This window comes from Contarinia nasturtii, unplaced genomic scaffold (genome assembly GCF_009176525.2).
Source record: "Contarinia nasturtii isolate CC-2019 unplaced genomic scaffold, AAFC_CNas_1.1 Cnas_scaffold_414, whole genome shotgun sequence".
Classification (NCBI taxonomy): domain Eukaryota; kingdom Metazoa; phylum Arthropoda; class Insecta; order Diptera; family Cecidomyiidae; genus Contarinia; species Contarinia nasturtii.
In genome coordinates, this window is record NW_022197768.1 from 989,241 (window position 1) to 1,014,569 (window position 25,329).

Genomic DNA, 25,329 nt, shown 5'->3' on the forward strand with positions numbered 1-25,329 from the left:
AATACGTTCAAATGCGACTAATTTTCAATTCACACGTTTTTTTTATTATTTCTCGAAAATATTGTACAAAAAATTACAAAATTCTTTAATTCATTCGATGTTTGCATTTGAACTATAAATAAATCATTTTTTTCTCATTTTTACATTTGAATCATTCAAATTAAGATTGAAAATAAAATGTCTGATTCCATTGAAAAGGAAGAAATATAAAGGGTTAAGGGAGACAAGATTTTCTGAATTGTATTGTAATTTAGACAAAAAAAGGTGATATACCATTTTATTGTAGTAGTTATTTTGGCAAAAATAAAATATGTTCTCTTTTTTTGTATAAGAAAGTTTGAGTTAAATATAAGCACAAATGAAATGATTGCTATGTGGAACGGAATAAATTGTAAGCTTTGTCAGTTAATCGAATGTCTGCTGAAGGCAATTTAAAATCAATACTTGCATAACAATTCTTTAATCAATTACACTTTGATAAAACAATTGTGTTGTCTATAGTTTTTTTTTATTATAGGTAATATATCTAAAGCTTTTGATTTGCCGTTGAATCAATTCGTTTGATCTACGTGTATATATATATGTATCTCTTAAAAGTAATAATCATCAGTAGGATATATTCAATCTATATCAGTTAGTCCCCAACTCGATCAATAAACGCTTTCAATTCGATAAAATGATTTTCTTCTCGGTGGCATAACATATGTTATGCATTAGACATTAGACAAACAAAGGTTAAATGAGTTAATGTAACAAAATTGATGCTGTTCTAGAATAATCATTTTTGTCCAAAGTAATTCTACGTTGTAAGCAGTAATCCATTTAATTTAATTGTGCTATAGTTTCTACACCAATTTCTAATTTGGACCAAAAATTCGATATTTTCCATTTTTTTTATTTAAAATAGTCAACAATAAATTGTCTCAATCTGAAATATACGGCGATCGCTTTATGCCTAACAATTGTCATACATAACGTACAAATGAAATTTATGTAAGTGTGTATTACAATGGATTACTGCTACTCACAACGTAGAATTACTTTAGATAAAAATGATTATTCTAGTACTGCTCTGTCCGTAGCGTTTCCTAAAAACTTCTGTACATTTTGTGAAAGGAATGGATAAAATATCGATAATGTTGACAACGAAATAAAATGCAAAAGCAATTAATTACTCTCTCTTGAACTATCTAAAGTTGAAGTTTCGGTGGCGGTGGCGGTGGCGGTGGCAGGAGCTGTAGTGGCGTTGGCAGCATTGCTATTAGAACTTATTTGTGAAAAGAATAAATGCCTTAAAACAGCTGCTTTCGACATACTTTTCATTTGTGAATTCGATGCATCGGATGCGGTCGCCTGTTGACTTGCATCCGCTAATGCTGTCGATTGATTAAGAGATAATTTACTGGGTGACGGTGCTGGTTTCAACTGTGAACTATCTTCAATTGTAGAATCTTTGGTGCTGTCGTCACCAACAATCAATTGATCGGTTTCAGGTGGATTTGCAACAGTACCAGTATTTCGATTTTGTTGTGACAATTCAGACAACCGGTTTCGTTTGCTATATGTCACATCATCTCCCCAAAAACGCTCACTACTCACACTTGCCTTATCTTCATTGCCACTTTCCTATAATGAGATAAATCATAATAAATCATCGGCTGGTGATTCTTACGTTGTGTGTGTGTGTGTGTTTTACATACCAATTCGATAGATTCATCCATGGAATAATAGACAATATTATCAAAACGAACACGCTCTGACACACCATCTTCGCTATTCGATGATCCTATATGCTGTGTTAAATCGAAAATAAACAAAGCTCAATATGGTTGTTTATTCAGAAGAATTGGATTTTTAGTTAAAACAGTTTTTTGCTCCGAATTCTAACCTGTTTGTACATTGATCCGGCCAAAGCCCTTGTTGATGCATTGTCATTTTGTGTATTATTCGACTTTTCACTGACACAAGTCACTGCCGACGCCGTTTCTGACGCACTGACATCAGCTTGTACTTCCATTTTATTACTGAAAAATTTGCATTGAAAAAAAAAATGAACGATTATCGACATAGAACTTGTTTCGCTTGTTTTTTTATTACTGTTAAATGTTTTTTCGAGCTCATTTTTCCGTACTCAATTGAAATGACCATGTTTAAAATGAGTTATTTTGGTGGTTTTTACATGTTACTTACCCAGTAATACTTCCCGATAGAGCTGTGGTTGATTCGCGATTTGCATTCGATTGGGCCAATGTATTAAATGCATTATTGTGCGATGATGCACCTAAATGGCTTCCACTTACAACACTTAAGCTTACTTCACCAATGCTTGTCGCACCAATGCGGGATATAGCATCAACACTAGCTGCATCATGATTCCGCGAACTGCTGTCCTCTTCGTCAATGTCAAATTTAAAACCATCTCGTGTGGTTGACACCGCACAGCCAGCACGGCACAATGATACTGGAACCACACCGTACACGTAAAATAGTAAAATTGGCACACCAATAGCCACGGCCAAGCCAGCCAAAACCGGTGACACAAGCACCTGTTGAAAACAAAAATAAAGCAACAAATGTACAATTGAATATGAGCTTTTTTTTCTTCGAGTTATTACATTAAAAGAGATTTAAAAAAAACCTATCAGGGTTATTCAGAACACATTTAGCAAAACAAGTATCTAAAGGTCACAAAGAATTAATAACATAGACATTGAATGGATACACGAAACGTTCTATACGAGCATTAGTCATTCAACGATAATAATATACCTTTGAATTGATGATTTTAAACCGTATATTTTCTCAAAAGTATCCAAAGCCTTAGAAGAGCCCTTGAATACGTTAAATATCGTCGGTGATACAGCGATTGTGTGTGTGTGTTTTTTAAAGCGCAGATAAGGGGCAACAAAGAGAGATGGAAATGTGGAGAAATGTTAAATGTTACATCTTGATGTGGATTCTGTGTTTGTACGGTGTATTTTGTTACGGACAGCAGCTGCATACGAAACGAAAGCGCATAAGCACAAAACACACACCCATACATATACACATAAATGTGTACCCTTTTTCCTCTTTGGTAATATTCAGAGAGAAAAACACACGCAATGAATATACCGACCTGGATCGAAATATACGGATAAGGATGACGCTTTTGTGCGTCAATTTTGTAGGGACAGAACGAAAACGATTCCACTGTATATATGAATGTGTTCAAATTTCCATCGAGACGGTGTAATTGACAAAGATAGGTAGAGATAATGTGAAAGAAGGAAAGAAAGGACACACACAACAACAACAACCGAATAAAACGAAAGAAAGAAAGAGAATGAGAGAAAAAAGGAAGCGCGACTCAAAAATTGTACTCGAATGAAAGAAAGTTCATTCGCACAGCAACATCGGTTTGATAAAAAAGGCATGGGGTTTTAGTCTACCAAATCATTTCAGTCAGTACTGTTTTAAGGCAAATTCAATAAGACATTACGAGATTTTATTTTCGGCAGCTAGGTAATTACTTAAAGTAAAAAATGGTTTTTGAAAAGTTTCTTCACATTTTATAATCGCAAATAATTGAGTGCAATTGAAATCACTTGTGAAGACTAGTTTACAGTTTTACACTTTTCGTTTACTCATCATAAATTGTTTGAAGATAAATCAAATCATAAAAATAACAAAATAAAAAGTGATTCATTTGATCGATAAAAGAAATTGCATTATATTCCCATATTAAAAACGTATAAAATATTGATATCAAAGCAATGTTATCAGACCTATGAGTATTATCCAAAAATAGACTGCGACCAAAACAGCAGAAAACAACAACAATTATTTGATTGTGGCATAGATCATTTCAATTAAATGTGTGTTAGTCCCTTTATGACACTTGAATTGATTTTAACGCAACCGCGATACATATACAACAAAGTACATAAATTCCAAATGGTCATATAACGTTGAATACAGCAAAAAAAAAAACCACTAGCGTTCCAAAAATAGAAGAGCGTCTCTTATGTCTGGAAATACCCTTAGACTACAGATAGAAGAGCGAGAGAGAAAAAACACGTGTTCGTACAAGGGAGCGACTTCACGAATCGACGCATTTTATGCAAAAAATAATATACATTATTAACACCTTTTTGGCATTTCAAGTCAATTCCACATCCATTTTATGACCGAAGATAAAATCAATCAACGCCTTTATCTTGTGTGTTTGAATGTGTTCGATTTATATCCGCTGGTGCAAACAGTTTTTTATAATGTATTTTTTTTGATTTTCCTTTTTTCAATTTCAAGTGGACAACTAAAATCGATTACATGATGTCGGATACAGAAGAAGACTCAAGCAATTCGGAGAATAATTGGCCAATGAACGAAGACTGGATGTTAGATATATTGAAGGATGATGATAAATCAGAGGCTAAAGTCAAAATCAATGTAATTCAATATCCATAAATAATTTGAATTGCTTTATTATACACGAATTGTGTGTGTGTTTTGTATCGTTGTGTCTATGCTTTTGATGTTGGAACTTGGGAGTGTGTTTTAATCGAAACAATCATGTGTTCTTTTTTTGTCTGCAGTATTTTAGTGCCAAATCAATATGTCAACACGGCGTTAGCAATTTGAGTGATTTAATAATGGCTTCCATCAAATATGAAATAGGTGAAAACAGGAGTGAAAAGCAATTAGACATCGTCATAAAGCTTTTGCCACAAGACCCATTTGGCCGCTATTTTGTGACGATAAATCAATTTGATTTGAGAGAAATTCAATTCTATACGAAGGTACATTTTGTGTTTTTCTTCATCGCCAATCTAATGTATGATTTTTACAAATAATAACAATATTTATCGAATAACATTAGCATCGTGTTTTTACTTGTCCGGTTTTTTTTTTGTTAATGAGCAATGCAAATTGAGTGTCACACGTTTGTTGTTTTTTTCTCAACAAAATTAGCGTTTTTTTTTTCTTCTCTTCCACACAGATACATTCCGACTTAATGACCTTTCAAAATGCGCATTTGAAAACCGGTTGCGAACCAATAGTGATAGCGGTGCCAAAATGTTTTTATTCTAAGTATAAATCTGGTTTCTCCGATGCACCAGACGATAATTCAAGCCCAGAGCCACCAGAGAGTATACTAGTTTTACAAGATATGCGTCCCTTAGGATTTAAGGCAAGAAAGTTAAACGACAATTTATTATAATATATTGGTTTTTTTGTATCCATGCATATATAAAATGCAATCGAACAATATACATATTTACATATATGTTTTTTTTTTTTTTAAATAGGCTGTGAATTTGTCGAATGGTTTGAGTTTGAATGAAGCTGAAGGTGCGATTACAGCAATAGCTGCTGTGCATTCGTTAACACTGGGCATGAAATTGAAGGAAAAGGTTGATCTCAATGAAAAATATCCCGTAAGTTTCATCAGAACTATGTATATGTGAATAACCAAGAAGATAGAGAATTTAATTGATTTTTTTGAATGGGTTAGTTTTTGTTTCAAATAGCAAAGGCAACCGATAGTTATCAGCAATTGGTTGAGCAAGGTTTTCCACAGTTGGTGAGCTTTCTGAAGGGAGTTAATGGATTCAGTAATGAATTGGCCGCCCTGGAAGTCATTCGAATAAAAACCAAAGCAATTATTGAGAAATTACTACAGCCCATTGAACCGATGGGTTTGATAACACACACTGATTTTTGGTGCAATAATTTGTTGCTTAAGGAACAACAAACATCCAATATCGATGACATGAGCAATGAACACGTAGACTGTGTCATTCTTGATTGGCAAATGATTACCTACAGTCGGTAAGATCAATATACCGTATATATATACTGTTTAATTATCATATTAATTTGATGAAACTGGAATAGAAGTGTGTCTGTGTGTTTAATATCGTTGTTATTTATTATTTTGCCTTCAGGCCAACCAATGATCTCGCCTTATTGATTTTGTCATCGTTACCGTCGAAAGTGCGACGCGACAACACACAGAAGCTACTAAATCATTATTATACGATGATGAAAGAGAATCTTAACAAGATCAACATTGATATTGAAGTGACATTGAATTACACAAAAGAAAAACTACTTGACGATTACAAGTAAGCGTACAAGCTTGTGCTTATCAAATAAAGGCTATGGCACGCATGATTCATACATTTTTTTTTCCACATTTCGTTTTGATTTCAGGAAATCACAAGTATTGGCTCTTTTGCTGTGCATCGGATCGGCTGACATTGCATTAGGAAATCAACAAGCCGAACAACGTTTTCTCGATGTCCTTCGTGATCTTTACAAAGATGGTGTTCTCAATATTGAAGAATTATCCTTTTAAGTAGACAACCTACCACGTATAAGGCATAAAATATACACATATATTAGAAAGTTTCGAACAGAAACCGCATAATAAAAATCGAATACACAAAAATATCACCGATAGGGACATATTTTAACATAGCACGTACAATACTAAACACTATGCAATAAAGCAACAGCTATTATTTAAAGAAAATGAGTAAAATACGAAATTAATCTATTACACCGAAGATTGGAAATTGATAACAGCGCTTTAATTAACCTCCATATTAATCAAAATCAATATCAATTTCGATGCGAGCATGTGTGCATTGGAGAAGAAAAAACATGCATCACGAAAGAATTAAACCGAAAAATTGAATGTTTAGAATAAAATTTAGTACAGCAATAGCAGCAACAACAAACTATAGCGTTGAATAAAGTACAGTAAAATCGAATTTAAAATTGAATGTTTCGCTTGCATTGGCAGTGACCTTTGATTTAGATATTTGAATAGCACGAGACTTGATTTTTAAAATTCATTGGACAAAAAATGGGAGAAATATAAACATACCGAAGCAGCAACACCACCGAGTACCGCAAAGTTTCGTTTATGTTTGCCGCATAATCGATATCTGTTGTGCAGTTTTCGACCAATCCAAACGGGTATACCTGTGTAATTGAGTGGTTAATGAAAGTAAAACATTAAAAAACTGATGGCAACAAAACCGAAAATGTCACATTACCTATAATCATAGCCGGAACGGCAATTCCTGCAACTAACGCAATTCCAACTGGTGCTCCAACTAGTGTACCTAATTGCCATAAGAGTTTCTTTTTACGTGACCATGGTTTCTTTCCCCAAAACGTGCAACCCGATGGGCTAAAATGGCGATGACGATATTCGTGATATATTATTGTTAATTTAGTTTTCGCCTTTGATGTGAATGAAAACTCAATGAAATTACCTCAAATAATGTAGATCACTGATTTCTTTCATGCATAACCAACAAAATTCCGAACCACAAACGGCGCACACCATATGATTACATGAGCCATCATCCATTTTAACAATCAAAACTTGACATCGTGGACATGGTTTTATGTCATCAGTACGATGTTGAGAATCTTGGCTAATGCTTCCCGATGGTGCTCGCATTGGGCTTTGTCTCGATGCACGTGCAGCGTCACACGTTTGATCCGGATGCCATTCGGCTTTACAGTGGTAGCAAAAGTTAACATCACAGCCAGGACGCTCACATTTAATGCGCGGACATGACGCACAACCGGTGGCTATAACAGCATAACTATTTACAAAAGATTTATGTTTGATCATTGAATCACATTTATTTTGTTTATTATTAAATGTTTTTCATGATGAATATAAATACCTGCAGTCAGGTGCCGGACACCATCTTGAATCTGGATCAGAGAGTAAAACACGTCGAACCATAAAATCTTCATATTTTTTCATAATCGTTGGCGATGTGCGTAGCAATGCTTCAATATCACTTGGATGCATTGCATCTGAACATTGTGTACATGCAATTTCCGTTCGTGATTCAAATATTTCGATTGTTAAATAACTTTCCAAACATGAACAACACGCATAATGTTTACAATTTAGCATCGTATAAAATCCTTGTGACGGTTCTGGGCTATAGCATAACGGACATTCTTGACTGTTTCGATTCGTTCGATTATTATTATTTGCGTTGCTACTTGAATTACCACCAGTACCAGTAGCGGTGCTGCTACTACCGCCACCGCCACCACCACAACTCACACCACTTGACGATCCACTTGAATTAATTCGTTGATTGTTTCCATTGTGTTGATGTGACGACGATGCATGCGTTCTCTGATTTTGTGCTAACGCGTCCGAATTACTCTGCAAAACAATAACATTATTATGAGCACGTCATCAATTATGTCTATAGATATACATATCAAAAGAAGTGATAAAACTTATTTCAACATATATATCGTATATATGCTATATCCAAAAATAACTTTTCTAATAAATTTGTTTCAATGTCAGTTTAATTCGCTGATTGAACACATACATCTCTCATCTCTCATCTCTAATTATACTAATAAACAAGTCATTGTATGGTAAATTGTGGCATAAAACGACCATATTTCGCATCGTGCCATATCATATCTGATCGTCTCGGGTACCAATTGTCAAATTAAATTAGCAGGTATCCAAATATCATCATCATCATTATGATTATTATTATTAATAATACAATGACGTTTGAATGAAATCAGGAAAATTTGGTGTCAAAATATAAATGCAACTATAAAATGGACGTGAGCTATGCTCGACGACGATCACAAATATATTGGCATCGAAATATGTATGATTTTATTCATTTTTTATTATGTCGGAAATGAAGCCAGAATTTTCAAGAAAAAACCGGCAACGTGACCGACTTCAACGACTCGAGACATCCAATTTGCTTTGGCACATACACACAAGTACAATAGTCATTGAAACAAATAAGATAATAAGTTTAATTTTGACTATCTAATAATAAACATGAATGTATTTTAAACAAAAAATAAATAAAAAAAAGACAACAACAACAACAACCACAACAGCAACAACCAAAAACATGATATTTTCATGAAAAAGGAAGTGATTAGAAAATTACATTCATGTAGATATTTATTGGTTACTGATTTCATGATGTCTATGGATAATTGGTCAATTCGGTATTGTATTTATTCTTGAAACGAAAGTTTGCGATTGGCAAAATAAAAACTTTGAATCATTTCTAGCATGGGCGGAATAGATGAATCCAATCCTTTTCACTTTCAAATCAAATATCACTCTGAACTTCAAATTAGCCCTTAACCGCGTCAATGCAAACTATTTTGTACTTGGTTTTTGTTATCTTTCACGAGTCATAACAACAAAACGTAATGACTGATTATTTATTAGATTTTTTTTAATAGTCGATTGATTATGTAGATAATAAATTTTGATTACGTGTTCTGAGCAATTCTTGAATGTAAAACCAACATTTAAAATGGATAGCATGCAAATTATAATCGAAGGTGTTGCATTGAAAATAAACAAAACAATAATGAACAAGAAACTCACTTTGCTCGATGACACATCGTTGGCGCTGTTCAACGTTGATCCGTGGCTGGATTTTTCATGTTTATTATTTCCGATGCCGTTTGTAACCACACCACCGCTATTCGATGCATTGCCACGTTCAACATCACACATTCGTGTGCTATATGGTGTGCGGCCAGTTCTGGTTTGTAGTAACAATCGTCTCAGCGAAAAATCCGGAAAAATGAAACCATTTCGATTTGAATTGCCGCCGCTATTTGAATTATTACTGCTCATAATTTATGTGTGAATCAAATAATGAATTTAATGTTGTGTTATTCTGTTGAGCGAGCGGATGAGCGCGCACGAACATACAGACACACGATTTGGATTCTATCGGCACTAACACTTGATCACTAGTTTTGAGTATCTATTATTGTTTTGTTTGTTTGTTTTTTTCCTTTCTATTTTTTATTGTTATTCAGCCGACTTTGATTATTACTTCAATTTAACTATGCACCTAAATCATTTCGTTACTTCTAGTTTTTTCGTAGTTGTTTTGTGTAAGACAACGCGTCGTTTGTGAATTGAGCGATGCTGTTTCCTTTTCTCGCGAATTCAATGATTATAATTACTCTATCGTGTATGCATTCAAATATTGAATATTATAACATCTCTGTATTTTTTTTTTCACTCGTTGCTATCATTCTAATTAAAATGTGCTCGTAATTTGTTATGTATTCGTCGTTTCAAAATGAAAAATTAAGATGCGTGAAAATGTGTTTATAAACAATTGATGCTGTTCCGTGTATTACGTACGGCCGGCTGTTTGCGAGTAGGCTTCGATTTATTCAGTCTGAAATGAGGAAAAAGAAACAAAACATTAATGATAATACTTGAACAGAAAAAATTTGAATAATACGTCAATTGGTGGCTGGCGCGTGAAATTGATCTTAAGTTTGAGCTCTTTAAAAACATTCACACACATATCAAGCATCGAGTCCTGTTGCCGAGAATAAACTGACAATTTCTTTTAAAATGTTATTGCGATCAACTGAATTATTGTATGAGGGGCATCAAACGAGCACCGTTCTTTTTTGCTCGTTCATTTTTTATATGTTTTACAGCCAAAGGTTGTATAAATTTATAAATATGCTCATTTATGGGGCAATGTGATGCGAAACAACATCCACACATATACAATACTAAATAGACTGTTTAATATTTGTATAATTGAATTTGTTGCATATTCTCAGTGAATGACGTATTTATCACGGGTCAAATCAAAATAACAAGAAAAAGCACCATTAAAACTGATGATGACAAACATTCTATCAATGATATTATGGCACTAATTCTTTCCTTTTTTTTCGTTCACACTAACTTTATTAATATTCACATATATGCGACGTTATGGAAATGAAGAGCGCGATATTGGTATTGTTACCATAATCAAACGTTTGACGTATTTGTGCGATCAAACTCACGTTTATAGTCATTTATCGCTTAAACGATTGTGATCAGGCGTGCGCCTTTGATTTAAACGGTTTTTTATGCCATATTTAGTGTGATACAAAACGACCGATTTTACTATCTACGTAGATCGTTCCATTATCGTAACACATAATTATGAGTATTGCAATGCGTCATCTGGTGAAGGAAGCAAACCACAAAAAGATGGCATTTCCTTATCATTATGCCGAGAGAGAGAGAGAGAGAGAGAGAGAGAGAGAAAGATCAAGCCATGTTAACTGAAATCCGTTGTTCGTTTCAATGTCGGAAGTTTACTGTTTTTATTTTGGTAGCGCCAAATAAATAATCAGAGAATGGTTTTCATTGTATGTTTTTGATGTTATATTTGATTAGTGTAACGATGAGTGTACGTGATGCGATGGTGTCTCTATCGCTCAGTTCAAGTGAGTTTATTTATTTAAAACGATGAAATACCAGAGCAAACAATGTGATTAATAACAATGAGAGAGAAAAAAAAATCGAAGAGAAAAAGAGAAGCGACAAGTGTAGCACCAATGATGATAAAATCAAAAGCCAACAAATACATACATAGTAGTTTCGACGGTGTATGCGAATCATGAAAAACGACAAAAATCAAAACAGATGCAGAGATTGACCAAATTATAAAGGATCAATTTTGAACGTATTCTGATTTGTCATTTAAACGCAACACATTTTTTCCTCAATCAAACAAAAAAATATATCTCTTTGCCGCATTTATAACATCAGTTTTAACAAGAAAAATCCCATTCACATATTCCGCATAATATTATGAAATAATGTGGACTTTTTTAGAGCAAACAAAAAATGAATTGTTTCGATGTATGTGAATAACCCGTGCACTATTCATACACGAAGGTGAATTGAAAATACTTTAGTATTTGTATATTCTCTCCCTTTGCACCAGCCGTATGGTATCGAAGTTTTAATGGTGCGTGACTACGATCGCATGCATCATTCAAAAGAAAATTTTGCGTGTGATTCTTTTTCATCATTGTTTTATTTGTCAGCAATGAATATCTGCGACCAAGTATTCAATATAATGAAATAAATAAATAAATAAAAATAAAAGTCAGTTGAACTTTGATCGAATTAAATCAACATCATTATGAATCGGAGTAGATAGTCATTTTTGGATTGATCGTTGGTTCCAAATTTTGGCCGATTTTTTTAAAATCCCATACAAATCACAATTAAAATTCAAATGGATCACTATAAAAAAAAACACAAACACACTTCACTTTGATCATAACAATTGTCATATTGACTAACGAAGCGAAATGAATCATAGACCAAACAAAGACAATAATGATGAAATCGAAACCAAATCAACTCTTTTTAGTAGAGACGATAATCGTAACGATCCAGCAATGGAGCAATTTGCGCATATACAACCAAAATAAAAACAACATCATACGGCAAAGGCTTGAGGCGATAATTCGGTACGCTGCATACATATTCAACGATAAAGTGAAAGTAAATGTGGTCCGTCACCGTATTTCTTCCAACGACGTATTTTATTCACTTAGTTTTTGGTTTGTTCGTAAATAAATATTGCCCATTGATCAATGTATTTTATATAAACGACATAAAAACCAAGCCACATTTGTTTCGTTTATTTTTATCGATAAAATTTTTGTTTCCGCAATGTTGACAACTCATTTTCCTGCGATTAAATGGCCATAAACGGCAATGATCGACGTTTCTTGTTTTCTCATCGTCTTCTCTTCCTCCTACTTCGATTTATCTATGTGAAGTTTGTTTCTTCTCCATATGATCGAATGACAACTTTGGTTCAATGTGTAAATGTGTACACCGTTTCTTGCATTCTTCGAATGCTTGACACGGTAAATTTGGTCAAACATTTTTAATTTGACTTGAGCCATCAAATTATCTCATTTGAATCACGAATTTTCCCATTTCTTTGGCATGTATTATTTATTCATTGATTTGCGTAAGTTTTTTTTTGTCTAGCATCGCTAATTTTTTAAACGACATAATTATGATCGAGAGCTCGTGTGCACGTGTATATCAAATACAAAGTCATTGCTATAGTAAGAGGAAGTATATTTTTCGGATTTGAAATTGAAATGAAAAAATTTTGTATTCCATCAAAATCCGTTTCACTCTCTCTTTTTTGTATTTTTTTTTTTTGGCTTTCGGTCTTTCCGCTAGATTTGAAGAGACTCTATGTATTTTCAAATTTATTTAATGTCCAGAAAAAAGAAACAATGATACTTCAGATCAAACGCAATTCATTCATGTTGTGCAAAAATCTCAACGTGATTGTTGGCCCTTAATTGGTTAATTGTGCAATCATTTTGTTTTGTTTTCAATGTGTGTGTGGCAACGAAAACAATTCTCTCATGAGAACAGATATACAGAAAAAAATCATAGATCTGTCTGGGTTTTTGTTTCGCTAAATTCGTCAAATGGTGTTGGCATTTGAAATGCAAAATGGATTTTAGAAGAAGGAGAAAAAAAAGAGTATTTCGTCATTCGAACTGGTATTGAAACTGGATCCATTTGTGTGAGATAGAAGTGCTGGCAGGCATGGTTATATTTTATGTTATTGTTGTTGGACGGTCGACTATCCCACGAAGTAAATGTGCACAATGCGATTATTTGTAAAAATTCTTGTGTTTGCATGGTCGCCCATGATACGATTTGATAATGCACACACACACACACACATACGGCTACCTCGTCACTTCAATATAGGCACATTGCGCACAGATATTAATCACTTGTTCTAAATAGACACAGAAAAAGTCATTCAAATATCAATTATTATTAATGCACACCTAAACATACATTTTTTTGTGTCGTTAGTTCTGTCGTCCCTCAAACAATAATGCGATCATAATTGCTTTCGACAAATGTATTTGCACTCATTATACCTCCCCTTTGTAGTGACATGACATTTATTTTGCATTTGCATTTAATGTTTTAATTTCATATTTTTCATATGATTTAGCGCGGCGTGTGTACGCTAATTTTTGTGTATGTGTGACACACATTGTCTGTGTGTGTTTTCGTTTGTAATTTCGGTATTGTAAGAGATTCGCGAAAACGTTTGAAACATTTCACGCAATGATTTTGCACGACGATGGTCTCGACACGAATAAATTGCATGTACAGTAAAGTGCAAGCCGATATGTGTACCGATCAGCTCCGATGATATGAATCATTTGTAGCGAATTCCAGTTTTGTAACGTATCAATTTTGATGCATTTACTGATTGCACAGTTTTGCGGTGCTAATAATTTCAATTATAAATTTTTGTCGAGTTGTTAAATTTCATACTTGATGTCTGGACCTCGATTTTATACATGTCACTGAACACGCATTCATTCACTAACTTGCAATGTTATCGGTGCACGGTGAATATAATATTAAATTCAAACGGGGAGAATAAAAAAAACAAACTAAAGGCCATACTCAGTTTTATCAGTTTTATTTTCATCGTTTTTTTTTGCAACTGCTAGATGTTATTATTATTAAAGTTCCGATAAATTACCAAGAGAACATCATTGGGTTTTTTTTTCTCAACACAACACATGTATACAACACATACACAATATTTCCGTCAATGCCTATTTGATTTTTCTTTCGTGTGAGTTCGGTTGTATTTTCTATATTTCTTTCATTCTCTCTCTCTTTCTCTTTTGAGATGTTTTGTGTTAAGATTTCCAATGAATTGCTCTGTCACAAGTTCAGTTCTGTTGTTTGTTCATTTGCCTTTTGCTTCGAAACGTTTCATTTAGCAAACAAGTTTCATTTACTCGAAAATATTAATAATTGAATTTCCTATTTATAGCCAAGAGAATCCATCGAAATGACAGTGATAAAACCAAAAAAAAAATATGATTAATGCCAATGAAACTACCAATGAAAAGTCTGTCTTGTGATTTTCGACGGAAAAAAAGCACTCGCACAACTTTATTCACACACTCTTTAAATTATAATTTGGTCCAAATGGCGAAATGGACACAATTGATGGGAAACAAATCAAATTCACCGCTTGGATTTTTTTTCTTCTTTCGATTAATTCGTTACCAACCTAATCACGCAACAATTTGAAGTCTTCTATGTTTAAAATTATTATTATTATTATTTTTTTCGTCTTAAAAACTTACCATCTCTTATTGCCCAATGATGTAAATGTGTGTTTTTTCATCTCTTACTCACTGTGCGATTTTTTTTATGTCTGTCAAACACTGTTGCGTTTTTTCTCTAAAACCAAATAATTTCGTGTGGTTGTATCTCAACTTATGAAAAGCGTGTATTTCTCGCCGTCTTATGTTATTTTTCTTTTCTTCTTTCGTTTTTAAATAATTAAAATAAACGTTAATTGGTGGCGATTGAAATAAAAGAAATATTTTATGATTTGATTCAGTTCGAGAAGACGAAAACCGATAGGCTTTAAATGGAAAATCACTATTTTGAAACGTCCACACAAATAAGATTGACTCACAAATGCACAAATTGCAATCAAATCTATTGCATTTTTGTACGTAGTTTCTGTTCGAATGTGAAACGTTTAATGTACGTCCCTTTACTTCTCTGTCTGTGTTTTTCTGCTCTCACTCACTGCTATATGTCTCAATGTTATTTTATTTTCTTCTTCTTCTTCTTCTTCTTCTTCTTATTTCGTTTGTCTGTGTGTTTAAATATGATGAAACTGTATTGTATTGTATTGTATATGTACATATATTTTGTAGTCGTCGTCTTTGTCGTCGTCTGTTCCACGATAACCGTACAGAAAGCAAAACGATAGTACGTATATTGTTGTTGCTACAGTTCGCAGCGTTAGTGAATGCATATGGATGAATATAACTTTGTTGTAAACTCCTGCTGTGCAAATGTATTTGTGCATACATCGGTGGAACTGTCAACTTATACCGAGTACATATTTAGTACTAAATACTTTACTCTAGATAAAAACCGAAACTTATTAAAGTACATATCAAAATACATACTTTACAGCTTACTGCATTTCGATGGATTTTCCTCATCACTTCTGAAGATCAAACTATTTCTAAATCTATTTCATTTCGTATTCATAATAATTGCGGAAATTGTTGTTCGATGCATATAAATTTAAAAAATGGAATTTATATTTGATGGACTATTACATCACTTTTTTGATCAATCTCAAATAAGCGTACATATATTTACTGTACATAATTTAGAAAATTCCTTCATTCTCTTTCGACAAAATTTTAAAATATACAATGAATTAAATTTCAACTGCAAAACTATGTGTTATCTGGTGTATCGCATTGGGACCAATGGGAAAATGGTATAAAAAATGAGAGAATTCGAGATGATTTGAATGTTGAGTCTTGAATGAAGTGGTTGGAAAGTCAAAATTGAGATGGTTTGGTCATGTCCAGACAATATATTGAACTAATTGGTCAGTTGAGCTGAAAGTACGTTAGCTAGCTAAATGAACTAAAACAATAGAAGTTATTGTTATAATGAACAATCACTTCTATTAAAACAAGAAAAGTGATTCATTATTAAAACAATAACGTCTATTGTTTTCGTCCATTTAGCTGTCTAACGTACTGTCAGCTCAACTGACCAGTTAATTCAATATATTGTCTGGTCATATCCAACGTATAGATGAGTCGCGTTTGCCAAAATAGATCATATATGCTGATGCAGATGGTTCAAGAAAGAGGGGAAGACCCTACAGACGTTATTTGAATGCAGTAGAGTGTGATTTGGATGTTTAGTGTATTATGATTAGTGTAAAAAAACTCAAGACCTGGCTCTTGAGGGGGAAGTTTGGAGAGAAATTGTGGGGAGGATTCGAGTCCAGTCATTTTGCAAGTAGACCACACACCGAACGGTATAATCGGTTTATAAATTATTGTTGTTGTTAAAATTATGTCCACGAGTTGTATAAAAATAAGGACATGCGGGTCGTTTTTAATCGACCTAATTTTATTTAAATAATTTAAGTTTGGTAATTTCGAACAAACGCAATCAAAATTACTATTAATTATTGGGAGAAAATCATGAGGGAATTGCATGACTAATGCGAGTATGGCATGCTTTTGTCAATTGATTTCAACTGAAAAGGAAACAATAAGCGAGTATATCGATGCATTACAATTTTTCCGTCGAATTATATACCCAAACAAATGAAAAGCCTTGAATACAAATCTATCAAACCAAAGTGATAATTTTCTACGTATTACTTCAACATGTGGTGGCCGTTATTGATATTTTTACGATGAGATTTGAACGAATTTAAATAATTTATTTGATATGATGAATTTTCTATAATACTTGGTCGGTTTAAAAACGTGTCATCCCACTCTCGGCCAAATATCGATTGGGCGTTTAACCATTTTTCGCTTTTGCTTTCGCATATTTGCGCCCATTAATGATTTAAAGGGTATGAATGAGACGGTTCTTGGAATATTACTTAGGTTGACTTGACCCCCTTAAAAAAGGGAACATTCTCACAATTTTCCACTTTATGTTCCTTTATGTTCTTTTTTTACCATAGTTCGACATATTTTTGATGACTTAAACTTCGAATATACACACATAAATTTGACCGATGAACTATTCAATTATTTTCCTTATTTTCTTCCTAATCATATCTCATGTCTTTTACGAAATAAAGTATCATCACATCTGACGGGAAAATACCAAATGGCCTAAAAAGGATGTTATGAATTTAAGGATTTTTTTCCCATCAATCATGTTTTTTTTTACTTTTCTACCACATTCAACGTGAGATTTGAAAATTGACGTCTGGAATATTACTATAACTTTGACTTATATATCTCTCTGTCAACGTTCTTGAACGATTTCATTGAACCACTTTTATTGTAGCCCCTTTGATTCATTCATGAACCAAATATGAAAACCGAAGTGTGGTGGATTGCGGTGAAAAATGTTCTTAAGAAATTTAATTAAAATTGTATGTGATTCGGATGGATTTGATTTATGCAATATTCTTCATATTTTATGCGAACCCACGCAAAATACACGTGCCGGCTGTATAATTATTAATTGATCAACACATTTGGATTGGCTTTTCATTCAATCATAAGACCGAATGTAGAAAAATAGACCTTTCGTGCTATCGTAGCATATTGTTTACAAATATGCAAATCAACCTTTTGTTCTACATTCTGAACATTTTGTTTAGAATTGCTTCAGAAAAGCACTGTCCGTATGCGTTTTACACAAATGGTGTCCATGAATAGGAGCTGCGAAAATAGCACTTCTATAGCAGTAGCCATAACATGGGGGAAGATACGAACTCGATTCTAGGAAAAACTAGAACTTATTAGAGGACACCAAGTCTTGAAAAATGTACACGACAAATCCGAAAAACCGCATCTTACACCCCCCGAGCCACAATCACTGTCATTTCTCATCATTTTGCTCCGCACAATGCAGACGGTGTGAAAAAATACTATGATGATTTCCGAAAAGCACTTAATATCCGATTTTTTTGTTCACCCATATGCCAATGATGCGTGATAAAAAGACGGTGTTTTGTCGTGTTGAAACTGTTTGCAGTCTTTATGAATTGTTTCATCTTGGTCATGTTTATTCAAATAATGGTCACGCCACTTTAGCTAATGCTCCCCGATTTTTATTTTTCCATTGAACATAGCTAATGTGATAAAATAAATATTATTGTTGTATTAGCCTGACATTGAACTATCAGCAAGTCAATAGAGAAGTAATTAAGTCATGTAATTAGTCCAAAATCCACGTACCTGTACAGTGTACACAGGTATAAACAAAATACAAATCACAACCGCAATGTGGGTTTTTTGAATTTAATAATTCAACGTACAAACGAAACGAAAAGGAAGGGGAGGAAAAATTAAGAGCTGCCACTGCTGATATTATTGCCGAGCTTTTTTTTATTGTCATTTGTGTTATAAAAGGACAACATGTAATCTTTTTTTCAATATCCTATGCACGAAGGAAACGATTTGCTCTATCAGTCGCAGCAAAACTTTACGGTTGTCGACACTTTCGATAACCGAGCGTATGAATTTGACTATTAATCCTACTTAAAACGTTCGATTTAACGGATTCAAAACAAAAAAAAACACATTCATTTAATCGACATTTTCCAGGTCGATGCAATGTAACACAAATATTGTTTTTGCTTTAAATTGAGCAGCGACAGGTGCATTCTATTTAGTCTGGTGATATATCTATCGAGCAATGTAATAATAATTATCAACAATTTCCGCCATCACAAATTAAAAGCTGCATTTAATGTCAAAACTGTGAAGAAGTGCATTTGTATTTACTACAAACAAATACAAATTATAAGACGAATTTATTTAAATACGACCGAAAAAGCAACAGCTCCCAGTGTTATATGTGAGCTTTTAACCAAACTGACGCGCAAAGGAACGGAATTTAATAAAATCAAAATATACCGACTCAACACGCGTGTTATTCTTTCAACATGAATTACATTGTGATAATTCTTGTGGCTGTGGCTACATCAATGGTTTCATCACTTCCAGCACAAAATCAAAATACTCGATTACGCTTCATGTAAATAAATAATTTATCTGCGATTTTAAAATGTTGTGAAAATTATTAGTTTTATTGAAAAATAACCTATTTAGAGAAAAATTCAAAGTGAAACATTCATGTTGCAAATGAACTTTTTTTTAGCGAAGAATAGATAGATTTTACATAAACGATTAGTTTTTTTTGACGAATTATGACAAAGAACTTAACTTAAGATATTTAACTTATCGTATGATCGCTCAAAAATGACTTAAAGATAATAGTTCATCGATCGTTATACGTTACGATCGTGTCATTCAATTTGCGGTTAACAATCGTTTAGTATGGAAATGCAACATTTATACAAAATCTTTATAAACAAAAAAAAAACTACCTTCAAATAGTGGAAAATACCACTTGCGATGAAAAATGCATTGGAACAAACTTAAAAACAATAAAAAAATTGATAGATTATTTGAAATCTGTAAAAGATAATAAATTTGAAGACACGAATGCCGAAAATTTTGTAATCCCCGAATGTTTGTGAAAAATTATTTTAAAAAACGTTCAATTAACTTCTAAATAGTAGATGAATCTTGTGAAAGATTTTATTTTTTATTATGAATGCTCTCAATTCATAAATGTATACAATAGTTTCATTTTTATCAGTCAGTGCTATATATGTGAGGAGGAGCGTTCTGAGGAGCCGAGGAGTTCCTCAGTGAAGAGCAAAATATTAATAGTTTAAAAAATATCCAAAATCATAATATTATCAATTTAATTATTTTATTATTTTTAATTTTTTGCTCCTCACTGAGAAACAGTATGGCCAAATAAGACTTTTTATATGAAAAACAAAAGCAAATAAATGAAAAAATAAGTGAAGAGAACTTCTTATTCTGATACAAATTTAACGTGATTTTATTTATAAAATGCTAATTTTTTCGGAAACAATGTTTCCATCATCAGGCGAGCTATAAAACTGAAATCTATACAAAAATTATGTCATATGTTAACTACAATTAGAAAATTTAGTTGATGTTTAAAATATGAAACAAATTTTAAAAGAGAAAAATAATCATGGTTACATTGATGACAATATTAAGTGATGGTATTTAAATTGAAAGAGATTTAAATTCAAATAAAAACATAGATCCGATGAAAGTAGGCGCCCGATTCACATATTGAATATGTCATCTGTTGTAATTGGTGATGTTAATTTGTACAAAGAAATTTGTACTTGTGTATTTTGGATGTTCATGTTATGATCCATTGTTTTATGAATAAAAATGTTTTCCCATGCATCCAGATAACGTGGTGCGTTGACTTCTTCAAGAAGTCGAAAACCCGCAAATTCATGGTTATTTTCGAGCATATGATCAGCTGGTGTTGATTTACCGAATTGTTTTTTATGAAATGGTGTATAATGTTCAGAATATCGCTTGCAAACCGTTCTACAACACTGACCGATGTAAACCTTACCATAATTTTGACAAAGAGTTGCATAGATGCCCGATTTATTCAACTCTTCGATTTTATCCTTGGTGCTTTCAAAATAGGTTTTGAGTTTAAAACCAGTACTATTTGGTGAAATGATGATGGAATATTTTTTAAAAATTCTACCAAGGATTGTTGTTAAACCATTCACAAACGTACCGCCTGAATAATGAATTTCTTCATCTTCATTTGGTGTTAACGGGGACAGTGTTGTTAAATCAGCCATTTCTTTTTTACGCTTATAAAAGCAAATAATCAAAAAATAAGTGCATTCGGTCAAAATGTAATTTCTTGCTCATTTTGTTGAATTTAAAAAAATACTGTCTATAAAAAAAATTCAGCCAAATCTAAAATTTGAACACCCCATTGAATATTGATAGACGCTTAACAACATTGAAAACATATAATACTTTAATTACTCCTGACACGAGTCCTTTCATATTTATCACTTTGAGTTTTTTATTTTCTGGACGAGACGCATTTAACTATTCAATTATTGTTTAATTTTCTTCGTAAAAATCTGAGTTTAAGACTGTAAAAATTATAAAAACAATATTAAGTGTTTGGGATGAAATTTAAGTTTAAAAGTAGCATGAATGATTGAATTTATTGTTGTAATTATATAATATGCTTTCAATTTTCCAGGCGGAAAAGGTCCGTTTCTTCTAATTTGGATTTTGATTACGAAGAAGAAGCATTTTTGCCGACTACTATAACAACAACAACCCAAACATCAACTACAGTTATAGCTCGTACAATTCCAACAAAAAAATATCCTCCTGCTAATCAGGGAAACTCTACAGTTGCAAAAAGACCAAAAAATGTTTCAACAAAGCTAGATTTTGGTACTGAATTAACAGCAACTACCGTAACCAAACCCACGATGCCGACGACGACAACTATGTCAGCAAAAACTACAACAACAGAACTTCTAACGACGACAAAACTACCACCAACCACAACAACTATGAGGGAATTCACCACGATCAGTTCAGTACCTCGAACTAAAACTTCTACTGATTTTGAGAATGACAATTCTAATACACATCACACAATAACAACTACAACAATAAAACCAACGATAATGACTATTGATTCAACAACAAGGGCAGTAGTCATAAAAGAACCAGATGAAGTGTCCAAAGATACTGTGATTTTAACATCAAGCACTGTTCCTTCTATACTGCAAACTGAATCTCCAACACAATCCAAAAAGGAAAGTTTTAATACAGATCCCACCGCAACAGCCTCGACCACCATGCCATCGACGACAGTTATGAGGGAATTAAATACGATCAGTTCTATACCCCAAACTGAAACTCCTTCGCAGTCTAAAAATGAGAATTTCATCACAAATCCCATGAAAACCATTATCACAACACAACCAACAACTATCGAAGCATCAACGACTAGTGCAGTGATTGAAAATAAACCAGATGAAGTGTCTAAACATGAAGAAAATACTATGATTTCAACATCAAGCACTTTTCCTTCTATACCTCAAACTGAATTCCCAATTCAATCCATAAATGAAAGTTCAAGCTCAAATCACACATGCGATCCAGGCCATATTCAAGCATCGTCAAGCGTTCTTAATGAAATTGGAAACTTGTGTAATGCAACAGTGAAAGAGGCGCCGAATAAAGATGAACCAACTCACATTAAGATCGAGCCCTATGACAATAATGTATCACCGGAAGATAATGCACCAACCTCAACTATTCTACCAGACGAATTAAATACGAGCCAAAACAAAGGTGGAGTTCCAAGTGCTACACAGTCCAATATACTTGACCAAGTTGCTGAGTCCTGCTTCGAAGCAACAGATGAACCAAACGATAAAAGGAAAAAATGCACGACATCATACACCACAGAACCGACAACGAACGTTATGAGGGATTTGAGCACGATCAGTTCACAAAATGAAAATATCAACACAGATCCTACAAAAACAATAGTCACAGTACAACCAACGACAAGTATAATGATCGAAAATAAACCACAAGAAGTGCCAAAAGATCAGGAAAATACTGTAATATCTACATCAACTACGATCTCTACTTTAGCTGAAACTACACCTCAGTCTAGAGAGGAAAATTCAAGCTCAAGTCACACGTGCGATCCAGGTCACACTCAAGCATCATCAAGCGTTCTCGAGGAGATTGGAAACTTGTGTAATGCAACAGTGCAAGAGGCGCCAAATAAAAATGAACCAACTCACATTAAGATTGACCCCTATGACAATATTGCATCACCAGAAGATAATGCACCGACATCAACTATTCTACCAAATGAATTAAATACAAGCCAAAACAAAGGCGGAGATACGATTGTAACACAGCCCAATATACTAGATCAAATTGCCGAGTCCTGCCATGAAACAACAGATGAACCAAACGATAATAGTAAAAAATGCAAAACTTCGTATACGACAGAATCGACAACGATCGTTACAATGGAACTGAGCACCATATCAAAGACGGTTATAAGGGAATTAGACACAAGTTCTATCACAACTCAACCAACAACTATCGAATCATCAACGACTAGTGCAATGATTGAAAATAAACCAGAAGAAGTACCTAAGCACGAAGAAAATATTATGATTTCAACAACAAGCACTATGCCTTCAATACCTCGAACTGAATCCACAACTCAGTCCAAAAATGAAAATTCAAGCTCAAGTCACACATGCGATACAAGCAACACTCAAGCATCATCAAGCGTTCTCGAGGAGATTGGAAACTTGTGTAATGCAACAGTGCAAGAGGCGCCAAATAAAGATCAACCAACTCACGTTAAGATTGACCCCTATGACAATAATGCATCACCAGAAGATAATGCACCGACCTCAACTATTCTACCAAATGAATTAAATATAAGCCAAAACAAAGATGGAGATACGATTGTAACACAGCCCAATATACTTGATCAAATTGCCGAGTCCTGCCATGAAACAACAGATGAACCAAACGATGAAAGTAAAAAATGCAATACACCTGAAAACAAAGAAGATGTAACTACGACTCTAATTCATACAGAGTCTTCAACCATGCCAAGTATGGTCAAAGAAACTAAACAAAATACAAGCAGTACTTCGACCGAAACAACGGTAGTTCATACAGAGTTGCCAAGTACCTCAAGTGTGACCAAAGAAACTTCAGCAATTACAACCAGTTCTCCGATCCAAACGATTGAAATTCATACGGAGTTGTCAACCATGCCAAGTATGGACAAAGAAACTTCACCCAATACAGCCAGTCCTCCGATCGAAACGACTGTAATTCATACGGAGTTGTCAACTACACCACGTATAGCTAAAGAAACATCAACAAATACAAGCAGTACTTCGATCGAAATAACAGAGATTCATACGGAGTCACCAACTACATCAAGTGTGACCAAAGACATTTCAGCAATTACAACCAGTACTTCGATAGAAACAACAGTAATTCATACGGAGTCATCAACTACTTCAAGTATGGCCAAAGAAACTTTACCCAATACAGCCAGTCCGATCGTAACGACTGAAGTTCATACGGAGTCGTCAAGTACAACAAATTTGGTCAAAGAAACTTCACCCAGTACAAGCAGTACTTCGATCGAAACGGCTGTAATTCATACGGAACCGTCAACTTCGCCAAATATAGCTAAAGAAACATCACCAAATACAAGCAGCTCCCCGATCGAAACAACGGTAATTCAAACAGAATCATCCACCAATTCGAACGAGGTATCTGTGCAAAAAGAGAATATACCAGAAAATGGAGCGACTAAATTGCCTGAGCAAAATGTAGTAATTTCAACAACATTTGGTAATGAAGTCACAAAAAATGATACAGTTTTTATACCGGGAGAAAGTACTACCACAATAGCACCATCGACAATCAGTTCACATTCCAATGCGAATCAAGCAGTTAATGAAATTAATAACAATCAAAATGAAAAAGAACAAGGTTCAACAACCGTTGATTCAGAAAAAGATTCAACAAGAACATTTAAAAACTCAATTAGTGTTACTTTTTCACTCCTCTTTATAATATTATTATCTAACTATTTCCATTAGTTTTCATTGTATATATGTAATTGTTTTCTTTTTAAATTGGTTAGTTATTGTGTTAGTCATGTGCTGTCCGCATCAAGAATAAAGCGACAAAAATCACATCGAACTACGATTGAAAAAGGGATTTTTTCGTAAATAGCCAAAGTTCAAATTTAATGTTGACAGTGGTAGTGAAATAGAACGATTCATTCATGTTGGCGGCAAAACACAACAAACACAAGCACTGATATGAAATTTTTACTGGATGTTACATCATGCAAAAAAGTAGAAAGAAAAATTTGATAAGCAACTATTAATGATTTGAAATAGCACTTAATTGATGTGCATTTTATCAAAATTGTGTGCCATTCAGACACACAATGTTAAA

At 33.5% G+C, this 25,329-nt stretch overlaps 3 protein-coding genes across 6 annotated transcripts; 2 read left to right on the plus strand and 1 right to left on the minus strand.

The window, feature by feature from the left end:
* Positions 1-160: 160 nt before the first annotated feature.
* Positions 161-15,656, minus strand: LOC116338457 (E3 ubiquitin-protein ligase RNF19B-like). 4 transcript variants are annotated; one of them, XM_031763720.1, is made up of 10 exons: positions 15,025-15,656; positions 9,416-10,229; positions 7,695-8,194; positions 7,272-7,610; positions 7,050-7,186; positions 6,878-6,975; positions 2,191-2,546; positions 1,889-2,024; positions 1,701-1,793; positions 161-1,626 (listed from the first exon to the last, which is right to left on the minus strand). In XM_031763720.1, exons 2-10 carry the CDS (start codon positions 9,668-9,670, stop codon positions 1,168-1,170), a joined length of 2,373 nt encoding a protein of 790 aa, XP_031619580.1. In that variant the 5' UTR covers positions 9,671-10,229; positions 15,025-15,656; the 3' UTR covers positions 161-1,167. The 4 variants fall into 4 exon arrangements, with proteins under 4 accessions (XP_031619580.1, XP_031619583.1, XP_031619582.1 ...); XM_031763723.1 differs by lacking the exon at positions 15,025-15,656 and adding an exon at positions 14,775-14,861; XM_031763722.1 differs by lacking the exon at positions 15,025-15,656 and adding an exon at positions 10,360-10,411.
* LOC116338458 lies at positions 3,075-6,768 on the plus strand. The gene is made up of 8 exons (XM_031763725.1): positions 3,075-3,504; positions 4,291-4,431; positions 4,578-4,781; positions 4,982-5,173; positions 5,292-5,420; positions 5,498-5,814; positions 5,931-6,110; positions 6,199-6,768. The coding sequence occupies exons 2-8, from the start codon at positions 4,312-4,314 to the stop codon at positions 6,341-6,343; spliced, it is 1,287 nt and encodes a 428-aa protein (XP_031619585.1). The 5' UTR covers positions 3,075-3,504; positions 4,291-4,311; the 3' UTR covers positions 6,344-6,768.
* Positions 15,657-19,207: 3,551 nt separating the features above from the next.
* On the plus strand, positions 19,208-24,965 carry LOC116338658 (mucin-5AC-like). The gene is made up of 2 exons (XM_031764067.1): positions 19,208-19,444; positions 21,545-24,965. The coding sequence occupies exons 1-2, from the start codon at positions 19,353-19,355 to the stop codon at positions 24,963-24,965; spliced, it is 3,513 nt and encodes a 1,170-aa protein (XP_031619927.1). The 5' UTR covers positions 19,208-19,352.
* The last annotated feature ends 364 nt before the right edge of the window (positions 24,966-25,329 follow it).

Bases quoted from the DNA above. Each gene is read 5' to 3' on its own strand.
- LOC116338458 (XM_031763725.1), top strand. From the start codon at position 4,312: ATGATGTCGGATACAGAAGAAGACTCAAGCAATTCGGAGAATAATTGG. The intron at 5,174-5,291 runs GCAAGAAAGTTA...TTTTTTAAATAG, and splicing joins TGCGTCCCTTAGGATTTAAG to GCTGTGAATTTGTCGAATGG. The intron at 6,111-6,198 runs GTAAGCGTACAA...TTTTGATTTCAG, and splicing joins AAACTACTTGACGATTACAA to GAAATCACAAGTATTGGCTC.
- LOC116338457 (XM_031763720.1), bottom strand. From the start codon at position 9,670: ATGAGCAGTAATAATTCAAATAGCGGCGGCAATTCAAATCGAAATGGT. The intron at 7,187-7,271 runs GTAATTTCATTG...TCGCCATTTTAG, and splicing joins AGTGATCTACATTATTTGAG to CCCATCGGGTTGCACGTTTT. The intron at 2,025-2,190 runs GTAAGTAACATG...CAAATTTTTCAG, and splicing joins CTATCGGGAAGTATTACTGG to TAATAAAATGGAAGTACAAG.
- LOC116338658 (XM_031764067.1), top strand. From the start codon at position 19,353: ATGAATTACATTGTGATAATTCTTGTGGCTGTGGCTACATCAATGGTT. The intron at 19,445-21,544 runs GTAAATAAATAA...TCAATTTTCCAG, and splicing joins AATACTCGATTACGCTTCAT to GCGGAAAAGGTCCGTTTCTT.